The sequence below is a fragment of the Apis mellifera genome, linkage group LG8 (assembly GCF_003254395.2).
Source record: "Apis mellifera strain DH4 linkage group LG8, Amel_HAv3.1, whole genome shotgun sequence".
NCBI lineage: Eukaryota > Metazoa > Arthropoda > Insecta > Hymenoptera > Apidae > Apis > Apis mellifera.
In genome coordinates this window covers 3,379,322-3,402,918 of record NC_037645.1, presented here as the reverse complement: position 1 = coordinate 3,402,918, position 23,597 = coordinate 3,379,322, and the positions used below count along the sequence as shown (strand labels likewise).

The following is a 23,597-nucleotide window of genomic DNA, read 5'->3' as shown; positions in this document are numbered from 1 at the left end:
TGTTTGTATTACATTCGTTTTTCATTCTTTTTTAAAAAAACATAAAACTTTTCATTTTTAGAACTTTATTCATTTTCATTACTATTGTTAGTATGTATGGCAAAGATATGTACATGCAACTATTACAACTATTTTAAAATATTACATATTATTTCATAGTGCTTTTTATATAATATGATACAGATTCAATTTCTAATTCTACGTTGATAAAAAACAATCAACGAGAGAGTTCTCGATCATCAAACACAGCCGGTTAACTTATAATAATAATAATAATAATAATAATAATTTTCCATTTTCAAAATATCGTATTGTATATAACTTCATCTTCCGTGCTGATAATCGAATCGATTTGATCAGTCGTTACCATCGAGTTTGCATATCTATTATTGTCACTAATTTTGCTTGGCAAAGCTGAAGTCGAATCACGACCTTTTACAACGATTTTGATCCTAGCCATAACATGACTTCCGGGACATTTTTGGACCTGTGCAGCCGCGTTCTCACAAATCTCCGCATAAATGTCATCAGCTTTAGTCCTAGTTAACTTGGGAAGGGATGGCACTGGTGTAAGACTATCTCTAACACGAGAATAATTGGGTTGTAATTCAACATTGGCTGGCATTTCTAGAACACTGGTGGATGCCGATCTTTGTACAGGTTGTTTGGAAGAATTCGAATGATTCGGATGAGAGGTAGTTTCTGGCTCCAAACTGGAGTAACGCTCTTGACACCTCATTGCAATTTCCGGTTTCACTGCAAACGTGAACGAAGCTGATTTTTTCGCAGGATTCCTGCTGCGATTCCCTTGGGCGAATTTCGAAATTCTATCTAGAAATCCGTTTCGACAATTCTGTCTTGTTTGACTCTTTTCTCGAACGGTGCTCTTCTTCAATTGTTCCAATCCATCTTTCAGACTTTGCAATATTGGCTTCGTTTCCGGTTTCGGTTTGATCTTTTTTAAATGCATCTCCTTAAGATTTTCACCGACTGGATGCAGTTTCAAAGGTGCCACTCTTGGTTCCGTTGCACGATCTCCGACAGCCCGGCTGAAGTGGAAGAACAGGTTAAGCCACATAGAATATATATTTACAAATGTTTTATATCCTTTGAATAACATGGTAATACGAAACATAGTACGATATATTATTTTCTAACAGTGATTGCATACAACGATATATTTTTATCCCATCGTGTATGTATGTATATATGCATGAAAACGATTTATCCATTATTTTCCAGAATATTATTTTACAATTAATTTACCTGCAGGCAGATAATAATCGTTGCATTTTCGGTGATGCCAGAAGTCTAGCTTCTGATGGATAACCTAATCGTGCTCTTCTCACTCTTGGTGCACCATTTCCGGTCACAACCAGCTCAAGCATTTCAGGATTGTGAACTGGTCTTTCCGGTACAATGCATCCTAAAACAATTGGACCTCGAGTCGAACTTTCCAGTTGCATTAAGCCGCCATATTCCCTTGGCAATGGTACAGGTAATGGACCAGCTATTAAGCGAACCTGAAAATAATAATAATAATTTTATTTTTTTACAATATTATTGATACGACTATGTAATACTAAATTCTTACCTCTTCTCATAATTTAACCAATAAATAAATTAATTAATGAAATTAAATATATATAACAAGATATAACAGATCATATGATATAATGTAAAATAAAAGATCATATGAATTTATTTTTTTGATTTTTAAAAAAAAATTGTGTTAGAATAAGAAAGAAAATATTATACCAGATATATATAATTTAAATTATTACTAAAAATAAAATAAAGTGACAGATATTATCAAGTATAATTAAGAAAATTAAAAAAATAAAATATATTTACCCTGAGAGGCAATGGTCTTTTCGCAAGATGATGCACTTTGTACAATACTGCATCGCTTCCGGTATCGATACTTCCATTCTGGCAAATAGCATAGAATTCCCCTCTTGCCGACAAAGAAGCGAATACCTCACGACCATGTGGATCCAAACATTGTGCGTACTGATCCTTTTCGGAAGAGCTGCCAGAAATTCCGAAGGAAACCGTACTACACTTCCTCGTGTCTTGGAAAACCGCTATTAATCGTAGAATCTCTCCAGCTCTGATCGTGGTCTTTGTATAATGAGCTCGTAGATTGCCATTTTCTGTAAATTAATGAAAATCTTTTAATCAAAAGGGAATTAATGTTGAACAACGTGTGAATTTAACTAATATCTCTTTGAAAGAAGATAGAGTTAGGTTCAATGTACATATTTTTGGTCAACGAAACAGTTCCAATTGCGGTTAAATTATTTGCGGTCGCAGGTGGAATTCTTGCCATTTGCGGTTTGCGAATTGCGGTCGTGAAGCTTTTCCACACATTTTGTTTTGATTTAAAACTAGGAGAGAAAAGTATAATATTACACTCAGAAAGGAAGATTACAAAGATGTCGTGTAATTTTATAGCAACAACAATTTCTAGATGAAAAATTAATATCAGTGTTTGAAATTACAGAAATAAATTAAAATTCTTCATATTTTATATTTTTGATATAATCTATTTTACATGTAGATTCTAAGAAAGCGAAGAAGAATTATATTGAAACTTACAAATTAAACATCTCTATCAATGATCAATACAAATATCTCTCTATTGAATTGTCAAAGAAAAAAATAAGTTGAACATTTAAATTTTTTATTTCTTTTTTTATTATTCTTCACTGTACGAATTTTCCACTAAATTTTCTATTCTTTTCTATTACTGGAGAATAGTTAATCTCATGCAATGTCATTTCCTCTGTGACTGCAAATAGAATGGCACTGCCTGAGGCAGACATTCAACGCTATGTAATAAGCTACCAAGATATTACTAAGTATCTGGTTATTTAAAAAAATATATTTTCAATCCACTCATTACCCCCTTGTAGATGATATAATTTCTTACTTTATACAAGATACGTGGTATTTCACTTTTTAAAATGGGAATATCGACAATTTCAAGCGTAAAACAGAAACTGAAACTTGAATACCCTTCTGTTATGCCTCTTATATCATTGCTTTGTGTGTTTCCGCCGCTATATACTCCATTTACCGCATTTAACTTTCTGCTACCGCTTGGAACGTATAATTTGCGCATTCCCCATATTTCTCTTTTTACCCATGTCAGGGTATGAACGCTGATATTTATATGCATTTAGGTCAAGAACGTTGCTGCTTGACATTACAACCGATATTACATTCACATGTGTCATTATTTCTCTCTCCTTTGCTCCTTTTTCCGCCTCTTGCTTCTTTTTTTTTTTTTTGCCTTCTCCAACAAATTTTTTTTATGGTGTTTTGATTCTTTTCTCATGCTTAACTTGTTCTTCGCTTCATAGTGATTATCTGTTATTTTTTCCTTCTTTTCATTTTGAATCTTCTCTTGTTTTGTTTTAAACACTTTCTTAGTTCTTTTTATCTTTACTTTTCTCTTTCATATTTCACATTATTTATTTCTATTACCTTCAAACTATCTTAATTTGATTTTTTGAATATCTTTCTTCTTATCTAAATAACTCTTTTACTATATTTACAAATATTTTAATCAATTTCATTTTTATTATATTAGAATTTATTTGATTAAATAAATATATAATCAAAATAATATATATTCAAAATAATTAAAAAAAAATATTATTGGACTTAAAGAAATTATATAATGATTGTCATAATATATATATATATACCAGTGCACTTCTTTTCTCGCTTTCGATCTCAATTCAATTTTCTCGTTCTGTATTCTCGTCTCGTGCTCTTAATTAAATCCTCGAAGAGACGCTAATCAACGGCAGAAACGCGACGATGCAAGAAGTTAATTTACGAATCGTATAATAAACGACCTGTCGTAAAAAATTGTGCATGTGTGTACAATGAAGAATTCCAATCTTAATACGTGTATACGTCTTTCATTTTCGTGGCATTCCCACTTACCCATTTTCGAGTGGGTCAAGATGTATGCCCTTAAAGGTGCGGCTAAAAGAAACGCTGGTACCCCTGCTCGTACCAATGAATCTACTCTTCTGTACACCCTTGCACTGCCCGTTGTATTGTTCCCAGATATCACAGAAAACCATCCTGAAATCAGGTGAAAATCAATTTTTTTTATTATATGTATTTCAATGCAATTAATTATATGATATGTTCAATTATAATATAACTTAATTTCTAAAAATTAGTATTTAATTTTATTTGAGATTCTATTAGAAAATTGTATTGTAAATAATTCAATATTGACTTAATAAAAATTGCATTTATTGAAATCCTTAAACGATTATATTCTTCCAATTGAATAATAAATCATCAATTTGTTACCTTTCAGTAAATCTATAAATTATTTTTTTGAATTATACTTCTTTGAACAGAGAAAAAAGAAAAAAACGTACAAAGAAAATTACAGAGAGAAATATCGTAAGGCTCTATATGATTTCCTATGATAATATTTCAGGGGACAGGTTTGTGTAGAAACATTAGGTGCATAGAAATAATACTTTCTACGATTGAATGCAAATTTTACTACTCAATTGCTTTGAGAGTAATGATATTCAGACATGGGAACGACTATTGATGATTGTTCATAATGTGCCAATGTAATTTATTAACAAGGGGACTGACATTTACGTTTCATTATTCTTATTCATACATTTTCATCATATTAAAATTAGCAATCAATTTTTTTTTTTTATCATTTCTATCGTATTTACAAAGCAACATCAAATTAAAAAAAAAAAAAATTCCTATTTGAATTTTATTTCGATATTTAGTTCATTCAGTATTGTAAATGGTTCATCATTAGCATGAAAAATGTTTCGAAGTTGAGTGCCAGAATTTTTTTTTTCCTGTGAAAAGTTTGATGAATATATCGTGCGTCAGGCTACATAATGAATAATGGATGATGCAGCGAGTAGCTGAATAATGTCAGTAATAAAATAGTAAACTAAATTGGTTTTTGCAAAGTGAAGAAATAATCTGACCCTGCAACGCATGATTTACATCAAATTATTGAGTCAAGTAGCTGCAAATTGCATACGAATAGGCGACCGGATATGGATATAAACGGGAGTCGTTTATGAAAATAGCAAAACAAAACTTTAACTACAATGAAATTATAATTTTTTGTATAGAATGTTTTTGTTTATTTTGTCGTTTGATTATAATTAATAGAAAATAGACAATTTACATTATATGGTTATTTGATTTACAGAAGAAAACAACAATAATTGTATTTGATTTAACTTTTAAAAGATATATTCATAAATATGGATTGGAAATTACCTTTATATAGTATAAATTGATAAAATAAAATTTATAATATCATATTATTTTTTCATTATTAACTGGCATCATCTGAAAAGAATACAAAGTTATATTATATTTAATTACAATTCTTTTGTTTTATGTAATTAAAAAGGTTTTTAAATCTTTATCGTTGAATAATTGTTTAATATCATCTATTTATATAATATCAATAAAATTAATGTGAATTCAAATCAAATAACAAGATAATATACAACTCAAATAAGCTTAATTTGCAATTTACACAGATCCAGTATTTTTTATCTATTCATTTGAATATATTACATACCGCCAAACACAACGTAGGTGCATATCAAGTTTTCACATTTATATTTAATAATGTATTCAGGATACATTGATATATTCGTACAGTTGATCCAATCCATAAATCAGCTCGAGCATTTTCAGATATCGTTCCGGACGAACAGATTTACGTTCAAGTTTGGCGCGCGTAAAAACGGTTGGCCGTATTAACAGTCGTTTCGTACGAGTACTCAATTATCCTGCTTCTTTACAAAGTCGTGCGTGGACAGTATAAGTTACGAGACACTAAACAAAATACTTTGCAGCTTACCGTTTCATGACGTTAACGGGCTTTGTTTCGCAGTATATTACGTGCAAGTAATTCGCGCGTTATATCGGTCGAACGAAAGACTCCACCGCCATCCGCCATCCACCGGGCGAGGCACTGAATTATATTACACCCTCATGCGCATGCGTGCGCACGCGCATTTTCATCCTCGGTTAGTAGTGACATGCATGTGCATAAGGAAAAAAGATCCTACTATCCTGTATAGGTTATGTCGTTGGTGTGTGCGATGGGTAACGAGAAACGTGAGAAGAAATATAACAAGACGCTTTTAAATTATAGTTAACCGCGCCAGTGAATGCGGTGTGTGGCCTGGTATCGTCCGCTAACCGATATGCGTTATGCATATAAAATTATCTCGCGTTATTACAGCCGCCACGAGTTACGCCGGAGATTCGAGTAATTACGATACAGTTTAAACGGACCTAAAATGTTACCAGAGAGAGACCTGGTCTTTTGATTTCTGCCGGCCTTCTACTAGGGGGGAAAGGCATCGATGCGTGTGCGCGAGCGAGCTTCTGCCGAGCAATTAGCGAATGCCATGCAATTTCCAATGGAACACGCCGGAAACCGTTCGGTTTTCTTCTGGCTATAATTGGTCGCGTTCTTTGGACTACGCTTGCGCCGCCATTCTTCGGAATGTGACAGGTTATTGCATTTCTCTTTGATTTATTTTTGGAGACAATAGTTTCTTTTCCTATTATTTTTGTTCGTTTTCCTTTTTGATTTTGGGCTCTTTTAAGAAATTAGCATCGCATTATTGTATAATTATTAGGACGAATGATTAAAATAATAATAATAGATCGTTACACTGGAGAAAGTCGTCTACAAATTTTTTGTCTGTAAATTCGTATTAATTATTGAAAAACTATACTAGCCAATTTGTAGAAGACAGTTCTGAGAAATCCTTGTTTAACGATCTAAGATAAATATTTTTCTCTATCCGTTCGAAACGCAGATCATCAAAATAATTTCAGTTTGCGTGTTTCTTAGCTACGTTTTTTTCTCTTGTTCCAACCAAGAACCGTGGTTGGATCACGACCGTTCGTTCACGATAGCCCTTTTGCCTGATCCTCATCACCGTTCGTTTTATTTTTCCGTTTCGATTTGTCCCCTTTGCTGATCTAGGAATCGACCGCAACGATCCGACGAGAAGAAACGAAATATTGTCCCTTCCTGGTACTGCCGCGGTCCGAGGCATTATCCGTGTTTTGCCTCGTTTTCTCCACGCTGGCGCAAGATCGAAGTTGCCGTTATGTCATTCGTAACGGGCTTCCATGCTACGTCTTCAGGAACTAGTGCGCCTGCGACGTTTCCAACGTTCGAATACCGGTGGGCGTTCAGAATTTACGCATGATTTACCGGTAAATGGCAATTTTACGCTTTCCGCTTTTTCTATTTTCTATTTTCTATTTTTTGTTTCGTGAATCGTAAGTAACGCGTATAACGTATCGTTCTGTTCTCCTTGCTAATTTACGAACTTCCAAGAGGAGCAACGTATATCGCATACGTTTGAAGGAATTACAAAGGAACTCGCGCGCCAATCGATGCGTAATATAAAATTACGACGCTCTAAATTTTAACGAGAATTCCGCGTTGTTCGTTTCGAGTCAAATTGACACTTTTCGATTATCGTACAGCATTATATTCTAGACCAGTAATTCTCAATCTTCTTCGAATCGTAACATTCATTTTACGATGCTCAAATAACCTATAAATTCTTTCTTTACATTTTTATAAAGAATGATATAAACGGTACGAGTAAAATTTTTCGGACGATTTGGAGGTTAAGTCGCACCGTGCATTATTCTAAAATACCAGGTATGTATTTTCGATTGTATATTATATATTCTTAAAATATCTTTCCCTACAACAAGTCGTAATAATGTCATTGAAAGATCTCAACATAACCTTATCCAGAACTATCTCGAAGCGTACATAGGTCACCGTCATTGGCGTCCCGTGGAGGCGGGGAAAAAGCTGGCTTAGAGACTTCAAATAAATCGGGGATTCGCGTTCCACCGTGTTCGCGGTTGGTGGTCTTCCGAAGAAGGACGAAGGATGTAGCCATTTAGTAGGAAGGAAATACACACCGACGTGTTTCGGTTCGTCCGCAAAAAGCGTTCCAAAGTTCGACAAAGATACCAGGCGCGCGCCCCGCGGCGGTAATAGCAGCGAGCCACGGCAACGGGGACACGGTAGCCGAGTGGTCGGCTGATCGAAGGTCGGCTGGTTCTTTTGGTCGTCGCTAATTGATTTAAGAATGCCGCCCCGATGCGAATGCACGCATGCTGCGCATCGAATCCGGCCTTTAAGGATCGTGCGCGCGCTTGCTAGTGAACACGAGCGCCTCCATGCCCATCGAATTGGAATGCTTCGATTATTCTACACGATCCTAGTCTTGAAGAGACCTAAATTTTTAAATCCTTTCTTTTTCTTTTCTTTTCCATTTTAATCAAAGTTTGTTTCTCGCGTGGCTGTTCGAACGTGGAATATACATTTGGACAATGAGATCTTTTAACAGATTACGAGTGAAAGTTAGGTTAGGATGTACTAAGATTTGAGAAAGTTTTTAATTGCAATTTGAAAAAATTTCTTTCTGAGGTAGAATAGAAACAACGTGCCAAATTGTTAATATTAGTGAAGTATTTTTCGCAAGAGAGTGTTTGTGGATAAATAAATTTCAATAGAAACCGAGCGTGATTTCTCATTCTCGGTTTGTGCGCGGTTAGACACAGGATATACCGGGGGGGGCCGTGCACTCCGGAAAAGAAACGTTGCAAACGCGTATATTCCTAGTAATCAACAAAGAATTGCACAAACGGGCTTCCTCCACTTTCCATTTCCACGCCCGTATCCGACATAGTTAACGCGACTCGCATGTTCGCGTTGCATTCAGATTACAATCGGGTAGAAGATTGCCGTATCCGCTGGAAAAGTCTGTTTGAAAAACTAGCTTCTCGAAAAGAGGGGTAAAACGAGTCGCAGAACCCGGTAGAAATTCCTTTTCCTTCGACTTCCTCGACTTCTTAATTAGAGTATACGCTATCATGAGATTATGCAATTTAATGATGTAATTACATAGCTTTTCGATTAATTATTCAAGGGGGATATAATGCTTCCTCTGAGAAGGGATTTCGTGTCAAAGTCATTGTCAGTTTAATAATAATAATAATAATCTTTTTTTTTCTCCTTCCTTTTGTATTCATATAATCGGTTGAATCACATTACAATCAGGAAAATAAAAGTTCATTTGACTAGAGGTGTAATGAATTTTACGATGATAAATAATAGATTAGGTTAGAATATTTTCAGTATATTATGCAGCATACGACAATACATTCTTGTACGCAAAATTATCTTTTCCTAAATCACGTCAGAACACGTTGCACAAGATTGAAATGATTCAGGCGGTATTCGACTTAACGTTGGGCCCCAAGTAATCGGAAGTGACGCATTACTGGCCCGCGTTTGGCACGCAGCGATGCATTGCGAAACGGAACGCATTGCGGGACGTGTTTTCAGCACGTGTCCGGGTTTAAGTTTCAGAACAGGGGCGTTGAATAAAGCCATGCGTCGAGCAACCTTCCCCTGCCCCTCGTCTAAGAACCGTAAATGGATTCATTGTCAGTGAATCGCAGAAGGAATCCATGGCTAAGGTTGTTAACACGAGGAACCAGATGTTCGTGTGATCCAGGTGCGGCTTCAAGATACACGTCACATTGTAACGCTCTTCAGGAATTAAAATCCAAAGGATTTTTCTCTGGCCCGTGAAAGGAGAGACCCCTTCTCCCGTTTCCAATGAAATCGACAATGGTATCCCTTGATTCCAGATGTTATCTTCCGTTTTGTCTATCTGACAGTTTTAAATGTCCGCGCTTCGCGCATGCGCATACCTTTGTATTTCGACTAACAACGCATAATTTCAAATTGAATTATTTCATTATATTGGAAAATTTCTACAATCGAAAAGGAGACAACAGGCATATTAATATTAAATTTTGAGTCATAATAATTTTAAAAAGATAAAAAGAAAAATTTTGTTTAGCACGTAACAGGGAGGAAAATGTTTAATTATGTATACAACGTATACAACTCCATATCAATGAGATGGGATCAAAATGTGCCGTGATTAGAACTCGTATCATCACCGTTAATCACTGATTCACCGTAAGATCCATATTTCTTGAGGTACCGTAAGATTTATACTTTGTGATACGCAAGACGCACTGTTAAAAAATTGATACATCTTGATACGTAATATATGTCTTCCCGATTTCATCATAATGATTTCGAGGATTTTTCACGCAATTTTCACGCGATACTTCAACCGGATCTTTGATTGTATTTCATATAAGCAACGATTTCCTTTCAAAGCCCTTATTTACTTCTTGTCAAAGATCCATTGTGTTTTACCGAAGTGCCGGTTGTAATTTGAAATAGTTTCTTCGAAACCGTTTCTACATCTCCGGATGATGGATTTTCACAGAACCTTATGCCTCGTTTACACGGCGCGACAGCTATGGTCGTATAATTTTTCCTTTTTTTTTACCATCGAATATCGAATTGCACAACGATATTATATTTTTTTTTACCAAATTTTTACCATTTTCTAAAATTATCATATTTTTTTCTCTCGTTTCGATCGAAACGAAATCCAATTATATTTATTTTTTTAATAATTTATTTTATTTTTGCGTAAATAAATAATAACAGCGAAATATAAATTTATTATATCTGAAACGACGGAAAAGATTGCAATAAATTATTCTCGATCCTTTTTGCCACGGTTAACAACGAATGAAAAAATATGATTGTTATTGATGGTTGTATTAAAATTAATATATTACACACTGAATTTTACTGTCATTATAGTAATCAATTTTTTGCAATTGCAACTTAATAACACACCAGCAGCAGTTTGTCGTAACTATACTTGGCACAAGTTGGCGTATATTAATCTCGATAAAACTTAAAGTAATGCACGCTAGGGGATAATTATATGAAAAGGTGGCGCGCCTAAACGTGGGGCAAACAAGTTAGTAAATTTAACTCGCGCGTCGAATAGGTTTTTAATTATTCGGATTACGCTTTCGCGCGCAATTTCGTGGAATAATTGTAAAGCGTATGGCGGTGATAATTATTTCGATTCGGAGAGGATAATCAAGGCACGGAACGTTTTTACGTTTCGTTATAACGTTATAGTCGATGAGCAACCGGAGATATATATTTCTTTCTTATTTCCAGGAACGAATCTTTCGAAAATAAAACGCGTCTTATCACGAAAAAGTGAGGTTAGAATAGAACACGTTACCGTTTTCTTTTTCGAATTTCAAAGCCGGATAATATCTAATATTAATTTTTCTTTCCACGGTAATATTGTTAGATGGATCGATCCTGGAAATCATTGGTTCGAATCTCAAGATTTTATCGTCTAGGAGGAGAATTAGTTTTAACCGCAGACAGACAAATCGCAGACAGGAGAGAATGTAATTGTCGTCCATTTTTCTAGCTTCGTACGATATTCGTACGAGGATACGACATAATGACCGTTATTTGAAATTTAGGGAGAGCAGCTATTTGCGGGAGCACGTCCGCTAAAAGAAACATCCTCGCTTCGTTTAGAATGGTGTCTAGCTTGTGTCCGGCCAAATTTCTTTGAAGCGATTTAGAAAAGCCATGCGGTCCTCGAAATTCTTTACTCGGAAACCGTAAACATTCTTGGACAAAAATTGAATTGATATATTTCTACGAAACATATCTTCGAATTAAACATAAAAATTTTTAATATAAAAAAAGAAACGAAGAATGATATATTAAATATTCATTATAACGAGCAAAGTAAATTTTCCACGAGTGAAAATAATAAAAATTTGTATTTGATAAATGCTTGAATTAAAATTTTCCGCACCAACAATAAGATCCTTAACGCAGAATTTATTTTCTAATCAGCCGACAACAGTGCTCGCCTTTTTTTTTTCTTTTTTTTTTTATTCTCGATCGTGTTTGTTGGACATTGTTAGAACTATGCCATGATTTGCAGCCAACCGAACAAAGCAGTAGAGCGTGGAAGTTTGCAGGCCAGTAGTACTCGCAGCAGTAGACATGTTAAATTGGCGTGACTTGTGGTCACAGAACTTTCCTTCGCACTTTAGCCTGCTTTCGAGATCGGCAAAGGTCCAAACCCAAGAATTTTTTTGCCACCCCGTGATCCTGCCATTTCCGCAAAATGACTCTGTAATTATAATGACACGCGTTTCGTACCTGTGAAACGGTTCATTATGGAGCAAAAAAAAACTATGATTTCTATCTTCGATTCCTTTTTTATCGGTACCAACATTTAATCGAATTCTTCTTCGAGTAATTTCTCTTAAATTTAGGCGTGTGTTTTATCGAGAAATATTAATTAAATATATAACACAAAAACATTAGAGATTTCATATTATTATATTGAAGTATAATTTTATAATAAGTCATGAGTAAGAAAAAAAATGAATTTTTGAAGAAAAATCGTCATCTGACAGTAATTTTAATAATAATAAAAGGATCACGACAAAAACTTCTTAGAAACTATAATCTGCCTCAATATCTTGATCAAACGAGTACTCTATCTTCCGATGATTATCGGTAAAATTTATGCGATATCAGGAAAGGATTGCAGCCAATAAATTATCCTTGAATTCAGTTTTTCTTTCCTCGTTCGCGAGTGAAAAAAATTCAACTAAATTTCACGTCCTTTGTCTTTCTTTTCACTGTAAATATCTGCAATTTTATTATATTGGATCAGGTACTAAGACATTTTCTTTCTTCCAGAATTGATTCAAAAATTTTATCTACGAAAAATATCGAAAGATTCATCTTCTTTTCCCCCCGACTTGTAAATGCGAAGATTGCGTTTCATCTCTTTTTCTGTTGAAATTAAAATCTTTCGAGGGTACAAACCAAGATCGAATTACAATTTCATAAGCAGCCAACCAATCCTCGAGGAGTTTGATGCACCCTCTCCCGAGGAGGCTCCCGGAGATCGCGACGCACCTCTTTTTTGCTCCCCCTCAATGTCTTCATTTCGTCCCTCTGGTTACTTACGCGCCCGTAAGGAAAAACTTGGAAAAAATTCACCCATCGGTTTTTGCACGCTGTCGTAAGCTGATTACTATGATTTATGGGAGGAGGTAGCTCTCGCTTTCGTCGCGGATTATTTCTTCTGCCCACCCCTCCTCCCGGATTTTTTTACACCCTTTCAAACGTGTAATATTCCGTTCCATTAGTCTTCGAATTTTAATTTTAAAAATTTTACGTATCAAGTTTCAAGTATTCGATGCACAAATTTTTCCAAAAGAAGGTTAAAGGAAAAAATATCGGTCAAGGAGAGGATGCGAGAACGCATCTATTTTCGGTTTTAGGAATTATTGGTAGCCTCTCTCTCTCTCTCTGTCTCTGAATCGGTAGTAAGGGGGAAACGGAATCCACGAAGTCGAGGGAACTTGAACCTTCAACCGGGATAAAATTACTGGGGAAGATTCAACCGTGCATCCGATTCCAGGGGCTGATAGGGACGATGGACGATATCGCACAAATCACCGGCTCACTTAACTACTATTCGTGCAAACCCTCGGCTACGACTCAGGGCTCCAGTTTACAGTAATTTATTAGGCGTGTAAACCTCCAGCTCTCTTGCCCGACGAGGTCGACGTCCTGCGTCCCTCTCATCAGGAGACCTTCGGATCCTTACATTTTTTTCCCCTCCCTCTACGGTGCCCTCGCGACGATACTCCCCTCAAATGCTTTCCCTCTCTCTCTCTCTCTTTCTTTAACCTCGAAGAATGGCTTTATGTTAGGTTAGGAGGATGGATGGATCCTCCTGCGAAGGGAGAGATGGTTTTTGCTACGTCGAAAATCATCGACCGCGCTCCTGTCGTGAAATTTACATTCCACGGATAGGGGGGGAGGATGGAGGCGTAGGAAGGGGTGATCCTGAAATCTTGTATCGATTTGGAAAATTTGTAACAATTTATTCAATAAGATTTCGTAGAGTTTGGAAGATTTAATTGTATAATTCTTGTTGACACTTTCAGGATCCTGGATCTTCTTAATTTAAGGCTCAGTTTTTATTTATTAGTTAAGCTTGTTTATGGAGTTATTTAAAGTGAATATTATTGACTTATTAATAATAATTTTCTATAATTGTTTATTAAATATCCATAAGAAGAGAGGCTTGAAAATAGCCTTTTCTTTATAAATATTGTTTTTCAAAAAGATTTGTAATAACGTGATAAGGAAAGAAAAAGACACCGATATTTCATTTAATAAATTCAACGATTCAAAATTGAAATGATTCGAGGATTGTTGCTTCCTTCTAAATCGAGCATAAGTGATTTTCACAAAGTAAGTTTTTATATAAAATGATAAAAAGGAAAAAAATTCGACTATATTGACTACTAATTATTTTACAAGTCATCTCGTTTTACAGTCATAAAGCTACTTTTCAGGTTTTCATAGTGACCATATCCTCATCCGTTTTATGACACGACGTGCAAAGTAATAAACTTTCTTCACAACCATAGTCCTGATTAGCAGCCATTAGTTTTTTATGAATGATTCCCGTTATTTCCCTTGTGTTAGATAAAAATTCCAATGCAATAGAATTTATGATTCATCCTTTAAGCGTTTTTTCCTTTTTTTTTTCCTTTTTTTCTTCTTTCTTAAATTACTGGAAGCTAAAATAAAGGCTTGGAAAGATAATTATTAATAATGGCTAAATAAATGTTTAAATGAACGTAGTTTTTTCTTTCTATTATTTCTCCTCTTAATTATTTAATTTTTTTTTTCCTTTTTTGCCATTGAATTGTATGTTTAACGATTATAATGAATATATTAAGCGTTGTACTTGTACAGCTGCATTTACTTATCTTTCTAGTTGGCTTATTTCTTAACGAAGAGAGAGAGAGAGAGAGAAAGAGAAAATTATTGGAAACTTGTAATCAAACTTGTTTTTAATTTAATCGATAGATCAGAGCATATCATCGATATTAAAAAATAATATTTTTAAATTGTGAAAGAGAAATTACCAATTTTGACGATAATTCCATTTTTCGTTAAGAATCATTGGAACAGTAAATAAAAGATAAAATAGAATAAAAGATTCCAAAAGATCTCGTAGAGGCAATAAAATTAATTGAAAAATAAAAAAAAAGCTCTAACGATATTTTCGTGTGTTATTAATGTATATATATATATACATAAGAAATTATTACCTACAAACATATCGTTAAACAATAGATGAATATTATTTGAACAATGCAATTTTTATAACGTTTAACGTACATACAATTTATAATTTGATATTTAATTATGTAATAAAATAAAATGGCATAAATCACATGTACGATCGTTAACTGCCAATTATCCGGATAATTAGTTATAATTGTTTAAATTTAATCTTTTATCTAATATCAAGACTTTAATCCAATGATATTATCTCGATCTATGCTTTGTCATAATCATCATCATTATCGTCATATTTTCTTTTCAAAAATTCAATTTCCAATTAAATATTTCTACATTGTCGAAGGATAAATAAATGATTAATAAGCTATACTTTCATCCAATTATATAATTTTATATAAATATAAAACTTTGAAAAAAAAAAATCTTACGTGTACACGCTTTCAATTTCTTCCAATAAACCGTATCTCCGTATTAAGTAATAGAAAACATTTGCTCCCGTTATAAATTACATGCTATGATAGTTTTTAGAAGCGGTAATCCCGTCGTAATCCCATCTTATCCAACTCTCCCCTACTTTCTACACCTCTAGCACCCTATATATTTCATCATTTTCTAAAACAAACTCCGGCTGCAACGCTCGAATAATCGTACGATCCAGTTCCTTAGTATAACAATCATTAAAACGAACAACCTTCCTTCCCAAAGAAATAACTATATCGTTTCACTTGCTTTCGAAATCGTCCACAGCAAGTAGCACTTGTACACAAGGTGTTCCAAACGAAACCAATGAATTTAAGGAGTCGAGATAACGAATATAATTAAATTTCAACATTTTAAAACGTACATCTTTATTCTAAATCTAGGCTTCTTCTCAAATCATCTCAAGAATTTTCATTTCAGAGCAATCATCCAGAAGATTATAACTGAAAATAGTTTCGATCATTTCTAATATTATCGTTCAAAAACTATCAATCTTCAAATGTTTAACTTGCCAAGAGAATTATTTCGATGTAACACCACATATTTTTCACACGTAAATGAAAATATCCACGTTTTCACTCTTCATTTAAATTCGTAATTCGAACACCGTGTATATATCTGCTCGGTCGGTAATCCGCTTCTCGCAACAACGTGCGGCCGATCGTGCATTTCATGCACGTGCGTCGGACAAATGGGATTAGCCGGGTGACGAAAGTGTCCGCTCGGAACGGAACCGATCGTGCCGTTTGAAATTCCACGATGACGCAGAAGGAAAAGTTGCCGGTGGAACAGTTAACCGGGGGCCCCCTGTTCGATGCCGGGGCACCTGAGAATTTCTTGTTGCACACGCGAATCACAAAGAGTCCTTGGTTGGCCTGATTGGAGTGACGCGAGGATCGATTCACCTAATGAAGCCACCTGGCTCGAGGTAAAACGCGCCTCTCTCTCCGCTCGTGCATTGACATTCTATCGTTTAAAGAGATTTGCCAATTTCTTTGGCCAATCAGAGAGAAGTTGAATTGGGACGAATTTCAATATATCTTCAACGTAGAATTTTAAATGTATGATGATAAAGAAATCATTCTTAGAAATTGTAAATTTAGAATTACTAAATTGTTTTAATGTATTGTAAAGTATCTGATAAATACTTTAAGAGAATGTTAAATTAAAAAAAAAAGAATTTAAAAATCTACCTAGATCTTAAAATATAAATCTAGGGAACCCTAGCATCTTTACATTTCCAATGTTCGATATTCGTTTTAATCGTATTCCTTTCGAATTAAAATTCTTTTAAAATCAAGTCATTGAAAAACCTAACCTTATTCGAGCACAGAGTGTTCCAATTACACTAGAATTAGATATTAGCGCCGCGTCAAGCGATCGGTGAAGAAACTAGCGGAAACACAGTTGTCACGTGGGCACAGGTCAAGTTTTTATCTCGTTCGCGAGGCTCATCGTGAATTGTGCCGCGCTTATAGAGTATTCGTAGGCGTTAAATAATGTTTCCTTAGTCAATTTACTGTTAGTGCCTTGTTCGATATAACCTGCGCTTGGCCGGCACGAACTGCATATTTACGAGCGGGTTGTAAACCGTCGGCTAGGCGTGTGCGTTGCACTATTTGCTACGATAAATTGGAGCAGGCCAATTTGTCACGAGCTCCAGGTTCCGCGGAATGATCATCCTTATTGTCGACCGATAACGATCGCCCGTTCAAATAATTTACAATGTCGGTGTAGGAGCAAACGGTCTCGAGACAATATGACGTAACATTTTTTTCCCTTTTTCTTTCAGGATGGTATGCGATATTAAGGAAGTCTTCATTGCTTTTACGAAGAGACGTCGCAACTGTATACGATACCATTATAAACTGACAATAAAACTTTTAGGCTGATGTATCCTTATCAGTAGTTCAAAAATCTATTTTCTCGTTATTTACTTACTTATCATAAAACTAATAAGAGACTTTATATTAAAGTATTCTGTTACATTTTGAAATTTCATTTTTCTATAATCTTTTTCACATCTTTTCAATCGCTCGATGATCCTCGTCATCCCAAATCCATCTTATTGAACTCGATTCCACGGTTGCATCCCACATTTTCCTCAAACGATCATCCAATTACATAACACCCGTTTAAACATTTCAAAACGTTTTAACAACCCCTTCTACGCGTAGCCCGAGATGGAAAGGTCAGTGCATACTCGAGCGTGGTCTCTCGATTATTTGAAACGAAACAGCGTGATTCATTGACGGATCGTTTTCGCCTACGTGGATCGCCACCAATAGTAAAAGTGTCGCAATCGACGTAACCGATTTTCCCCGCGATGAATCAACGCTGTCTCTGCAAAGCACGCGGCGATCGTAAAAATTCGCGGTGGGGTACCACTTTTCTCTCTCTCTCTCTCTCTCTGTCTCCCCTTTTTCTTTTCACGCTTATCCACGCGTCATCGCACGGTGGTGGTGGTGGTGGTGGCCGCAACCTCCTTTCGTCACGATCGGTAATCGACAGGTTAATCCGTTAGGCGTCGCTTCAATAACGCTGTCGTGTGTTGCAACTATCGAGTAACAGGCAGGTATGCTAACCACTATGCCCACTCGTGACGTTTTCATTAGAGGAGGCCGAGGACGGATAATCGGTTTCGATCGGGGTTAGAATAAGATTGAAATCGTTTAAATGTACAGTTACCTCGACCCCTCGACTCCCGTTAAACGAGTCAAAAATTGTAAACACTAAATTGTTTTAACGTATTGTAAAGTATCTGATAAATACCTTAAGAGAATGTTAAATTTAAAAAAAAAGAATTTAAAAATCTACCTAGATCTTAAAAATATAAATCTAGGGAACCCTAGCATCTTTACATTTCCAATGTTCGATATTCGTTTTTAATCGTATTCCTTTCGAATTAAAATTCTTTTAAAATAGTCATCATTGAATCAAAACAAAAGAAAAAATCTAATCTTATTCAAGCATAGAGTGTTTTAATTACACTAGAATTAGATACTAGCGCCAAGTGATCGGTGAAGAAACTAGCGGAAACACAGTTGTCATAAAACAATATTATATTTTTAAAATGTAAATCTATCAAACGATATATATAGTTATTGGTATAATTCAAAAAGAAACTTGAAAAATACTATGCAAAATATATAGTCACTATATCTCTGCAACATCTTTCTACAATATCCAACTTGTACGTACACTCGTACCAACAACATAAATATCGTTGCTATTCCGTTCACGGTCGAGGAGGGAACAAAATGAACAAAATGAACTATCGGTCCATCTATCGATCATTTTTTCCCCCCTCCGAAGAATACGAGAGGATCGTTCCAAGGACAGTGGTTCCTACCGACGCAACCCACCACCCTTTCCATCTTAAAACTCTCTCTCTCTCTTTCTCTCTCGCCATTCTCGCCCGGCTCAAGCTTAATACGCTCGCGTTACCCTTCTTTATTGCCTCGTAATTTTCTTGGTGAACGTCAGAAAACCAATATGGAATACCTTCTACCTCCGGTAGATATCTTTGAGAGTAGGGTCGAGTCCTCCCTCCCTTTGCACACTTATTGCCACAATGAATAAGTTTACGATTTTCGAGAGTGGAAGGTTAGGTCAGGCTTCTCCAATATCGGGACGAGTTTGAAGGATAGGGAGGGGGAGGAAGGGACAGACACTTGGCGACCCCTTTTGCGATATTATCGACGAGTCACATACACATATTGTGCATAACCAGTTTCAGTGATCTAAGCTGGTTATCACAACCGTTCCCGTTTGCTTTGCCAGGCATAATTTACGTTTTCCTGAAAATGTCTACCGGATACAGGGGCCATTAAGAGCTAACCGCCGGTTGCCGAACGATTATACTTCACTATCAATTATGACCGATCCTTCTCCCTTTTTCCCCTTTTCTTTCTTTCTTTCTTTCTTTCTTCCTTTTAGATTTATACTTCGCACCGAACAAGTTTCGCGGGATTCGATTTATTCTTCGAGCGGAAGATGAGCGGTTAAATAGGAAGTTGAAGTACCAAGTTCACCGATATTATCGAAACGAGGGATTATTTATTCTTGTTTCTTCGTGATTACGATTTAAAGAATAAATCTAAAGAACTTATAATTAACAATATAGATAGAAATATCGAATTTTATAATTTTTCTCGAAATGTATATCAGATATATACATTCGTCATTTGTCATAAAGCATTAATAACGACTGTTGATGATCCAATTATATATATTCAATTAACGTTTCGATTAGAAAAAAGAAAGAAGTGGCACAACTCACCCGGATAACCTTCTGGAATGACTATTTCCGGCCCCACTTTGACATCGTGCCTGTAACGATGTATCAACAGGGTCGCCGTAACGCGGAGCGATCTCTGTTGCTGTTTGTAGAGCAACACCGGCCTTCCGCCGGTACCCTCGAGCCTCACCACCCTCGGCAACGAGAATCGGTCCAGGAACTCGCGCAGCGGCATGTACCCGCCGCTGGACCCGGAACTACCCTCGGCCGTCGCCTCCCTCGAGCTCGGCAACGATTTCGGCAGCGAGGGCACCTCCTCGCTCGACATCGTCGAAAATTCACCGTTCGACGACATCTTTTACATCAATCACAACGCGACTCGCAACGCCTTCGGATATCTTCCTTCCCTACAAATATCAAAAACTGCCCAACGTTCCACGCGTAATCCGAAATTCTCTATTGCGCATCGTTCCAAATCAACGACGACAACAATCCACGATCGACGAGATGCTCGTTAACGTCTGTTCACAATTTTTCCGAACAACGTCGCTTCCAATCATTCTTTCGACTTTCGACAACATTTTTATTCTTCGACACCCACTGTAATAACCGCGAGGTTACGTCCGATTGCTCAAGTCACCGTCACTGTTTCCACCTCGGTAGATAGACCTCCGCCGCGATAAGGGATCTGGAAGGGGAAAAGGAGGAGGAGGAGGAGGAGGAGGGAGGAGGGAAGATTTCAGAATCGATCTCGATCAAGCCTGAAAGCCGCCGGATCGATTCGAGTCATCGAGCGCGACCGAGGAATTCATTCACTGTACACTAACTGTTACCGCAAGCAACAGGGCGCAGTGAGATCACGGTACGGTTGTTGCAAAACGGGCAGCGGCTCGTATTATCGTCTCCACGCTTGGGAAAATTGGAAAACTTTCTTCGAGATCCTTCCATTCCTCCTTGGCCTCCCCAACTCCGATAGATCGGTCGAGGCAAGGATCGAGTCATTCTTCCGAACAGCTGACGATCATAACGTTGCGAGCCGGGCATCCCATTTCGAAATCGATTCCACTATCGTCTGAAACTATCGTGTCCAACTCCTCCACCGGGAGGCTGCAACCCGAGATCCATATGTGGCTCTCCCTCGAGATTCCTCAGATCCTTCGATCCCTCATCCTTCCAAAGAAACGATCCCTTCTTCTTTAAAATAACTTCTCAAAGGATTTATATACTCTTTCCTCGTCCAGTTAGATTCACACCGATTGATCACTTTTCAAATCTTCCGAAAGCATTGTATATACAAACTTATAATTCAATTCTTTCGATTATATAATATAATTTAAGACACTTTTACTTTCTTCTCTCCCGATTGTTGGAATTGTTGGAAAACTTTGTTACGATACGTTTGGACGACGAGGGCGGCAAGTCAGGGACGACTTCCTCGCGGGAGGAGGAACCGATCGAACCGGCGGACGCGAAGTCACTGACGCCCGGCGTGACTGGGGCCCGGCGTAAGAGGCCCACACAGACACAGGCCTTCCACTACACTGGCAGCGGAGCCCTCCTCCCCAGCCTCTAACACGGCTATGCACGCTCCGGGGACGACGTGGGCTTATTCAATAGGGGTCCTATTGTGCTCGGGCTGAACTGTTCAGCCTCGGACAGAAGCGAACCGCCCTTAATAGTTTCCTCTGGAAACGTAATCGGGCGTGGTAAGTGAAGTCGCTATGTACACGCGCGGTGTATATCTCGGGTTACCGGTATATCGACGTAATTTGACAGCGAGGCGGCGAATTCAAAGAGCCATTTTTAATCGTTCGAAAGTTGACCCGTGTAGGATCCTTGTATTTTTGTACAGTTTCAGGTATAGCGAGTTTATTGCGGATGAATTATTAAAGATCGTATAGATTTGAATTGGTTTAGTTCTCAGTTTCTTAGGATCTGTAATCTCGTTTCTTCTCCTATTGATATATTATTTGTAAGGAAGGAGAATGATACTTAAGAAATTGTTTCTTATTTTTTAAAAATTCTATGTTATAAAAGGTTGGAGTCAAAGAACGATTTCTCGTCAAATTTTCTCCCCAACCGCGCTTGCACAACTCTCTCTCTCTCCCCTATTTTAATCGCAACAACTCCGCATCCTTAACGATATAACTGTGACGCCTTAAAAAGCAATCTCACTGGCAAATACGCACGGAGGAGCAAAGGCGGCTCGCTCGATCCTTATAAAAGATCCGTCCAAAGTAAAACTTCACGTTCACCCGTAAACCCGTACCCGTAATACCTTTCCTTATACAGTTATCTCAGGCATTAAAGGGAAATGGTACATGCCTCGGATGTATATTTAATTATATCATTTTATTCTCTCCCGAGAGAGAGAGAGAGAGAGAGACGAGTAAAATCTCGACGGCGCGCCAGGGACGACGGTTCCTGGGAAGCTTGGAAAGTGGAACGACCTTGAGTTTCATTGTCGAACGTGTGTACCATCGCGAAAGAATAACGATGCATAATACACCACGTTGTTGCATCACGATGATACATACGTGTTCGCACGATTCTCTTTCTTATCTCGTCTTCTTCTCTCTCTCTTTCTTCGCGGGAATCACACTCTTTTGTTCGTCGATTGCGCGCGCATAGTGACGTGTAATGACGATGTACGGTACCGTGACGAGAGATCGTTGCCACATCGAGATATCCTGCTGCGCGTGCGCGAAAGTATCAAATTTGAACACTTCGTCGGATGGGAAAATAGGCGTTTTCGCGATTAACGGTTCGAATCGTTGTTTCAGATATTAATAAGAATCTAAATAGGATCGTAGTAGGATAGTTTCGTTGAGAAAAATCGACGGAGAGAGAGGAAAAGCAGTAAGGCGGTTGCGTAATAACACGGGCGATTATCAATTGTCGCATTGGCGCGAATTTATGAATTCTTTTGAACTTGCTTCTTTATGTACATTGTTATATCACGTTGTAATCTCGTTGTTTCACAATGGGTATTAGAGGTTGGAAGAAGATCGTCGGTTAAGATTGTTGTAACGCAAGAAATACAAAAGGTACGATCTCATTTTTATGATTTCGGGATTACATCATTCAGTGTTTCTCTATTTAACGATTTGAAAATTTCATAATTAAATTTTCGTGAGTCGATATTATCAATTATTTTCACGTAATAAAGTGTATAAAATTTTATTACAATTTTCTTGATCTTAAGATATTTTTATAACGTATTGGTTGAGAAACACTGCGTTTGTAACTCGAGTTTGTGTTTAAATACTTGATATATGTACATCCAAATTTGGAAAGTATTTGTGACCTGTGTTTTCTGCATCTTGCGTGTTTTATTTCTTTCTTTCTTTATTTTTTTTTTATTTCATTTTGACGTCCAACTTGAGAAATATGGCTTATTACTTAGAGGCATGAGTCAGTCATCTTCTTTCTCCTTGAAGAGTATTACGAAATTCGTTCCCCGTAACCATCTTTCTTAAATAATCTTTAGAAATCTCACTAATTGATGATTTAATTGTTTGGAAATGCGAAATAAAAATATAATAGTCATCGAATAAATTTTTACTTAAAAATTCATCGACTTAATCATTCATACCACGAGAATAAAATAGAATTCTGTAAAGTAAGAAAAAAAGTTTGGAAATAATTACGATTCTCATTCTTCCAAGAAGCACGAGCAAGCAACTTTTCTCGATACGTGCAATCACCCATTTTCGAAAAAGAGAGAGAGAGAAAAAT

The 23,597-nt window shown here is 36.6% G+C and overlaps 1 protein-coding gene across 1 annotated transcript; it reads right to left on the bottom strand.

The window, feature by feature from the left end:
• Nucleotides 1-48: 48 nt before the first annotated feature.
• LOC100578828 lies at nucleotides 49-21,392 on the bottom strand. Its single transcript, XM_003249474.3, has 5 exons — nucleotides 19,902-21,392; nucleotides 3,961-4,104; nucleotides 1,855-2,156; nucleotides 1,267-1,523; nucleotides 49-1,049 (listed from the first exon to the last, which is right to left on the bottom strand). Exons 1-5 carry the CDS (start codon nucleotides 20,212-20,214, stop codon nucleotides 299-301), a joined length of 1,767 nt encoding a protein of 588 aa, XP_003249522.1. The 5' UTR covers nucleotides 20,215-21,392; the 3' UTR covers nucleotides 49-298.
• Between the last annotated feature and the right edge of the window lie 2,205 nt (nucleotides 21,393-23,597).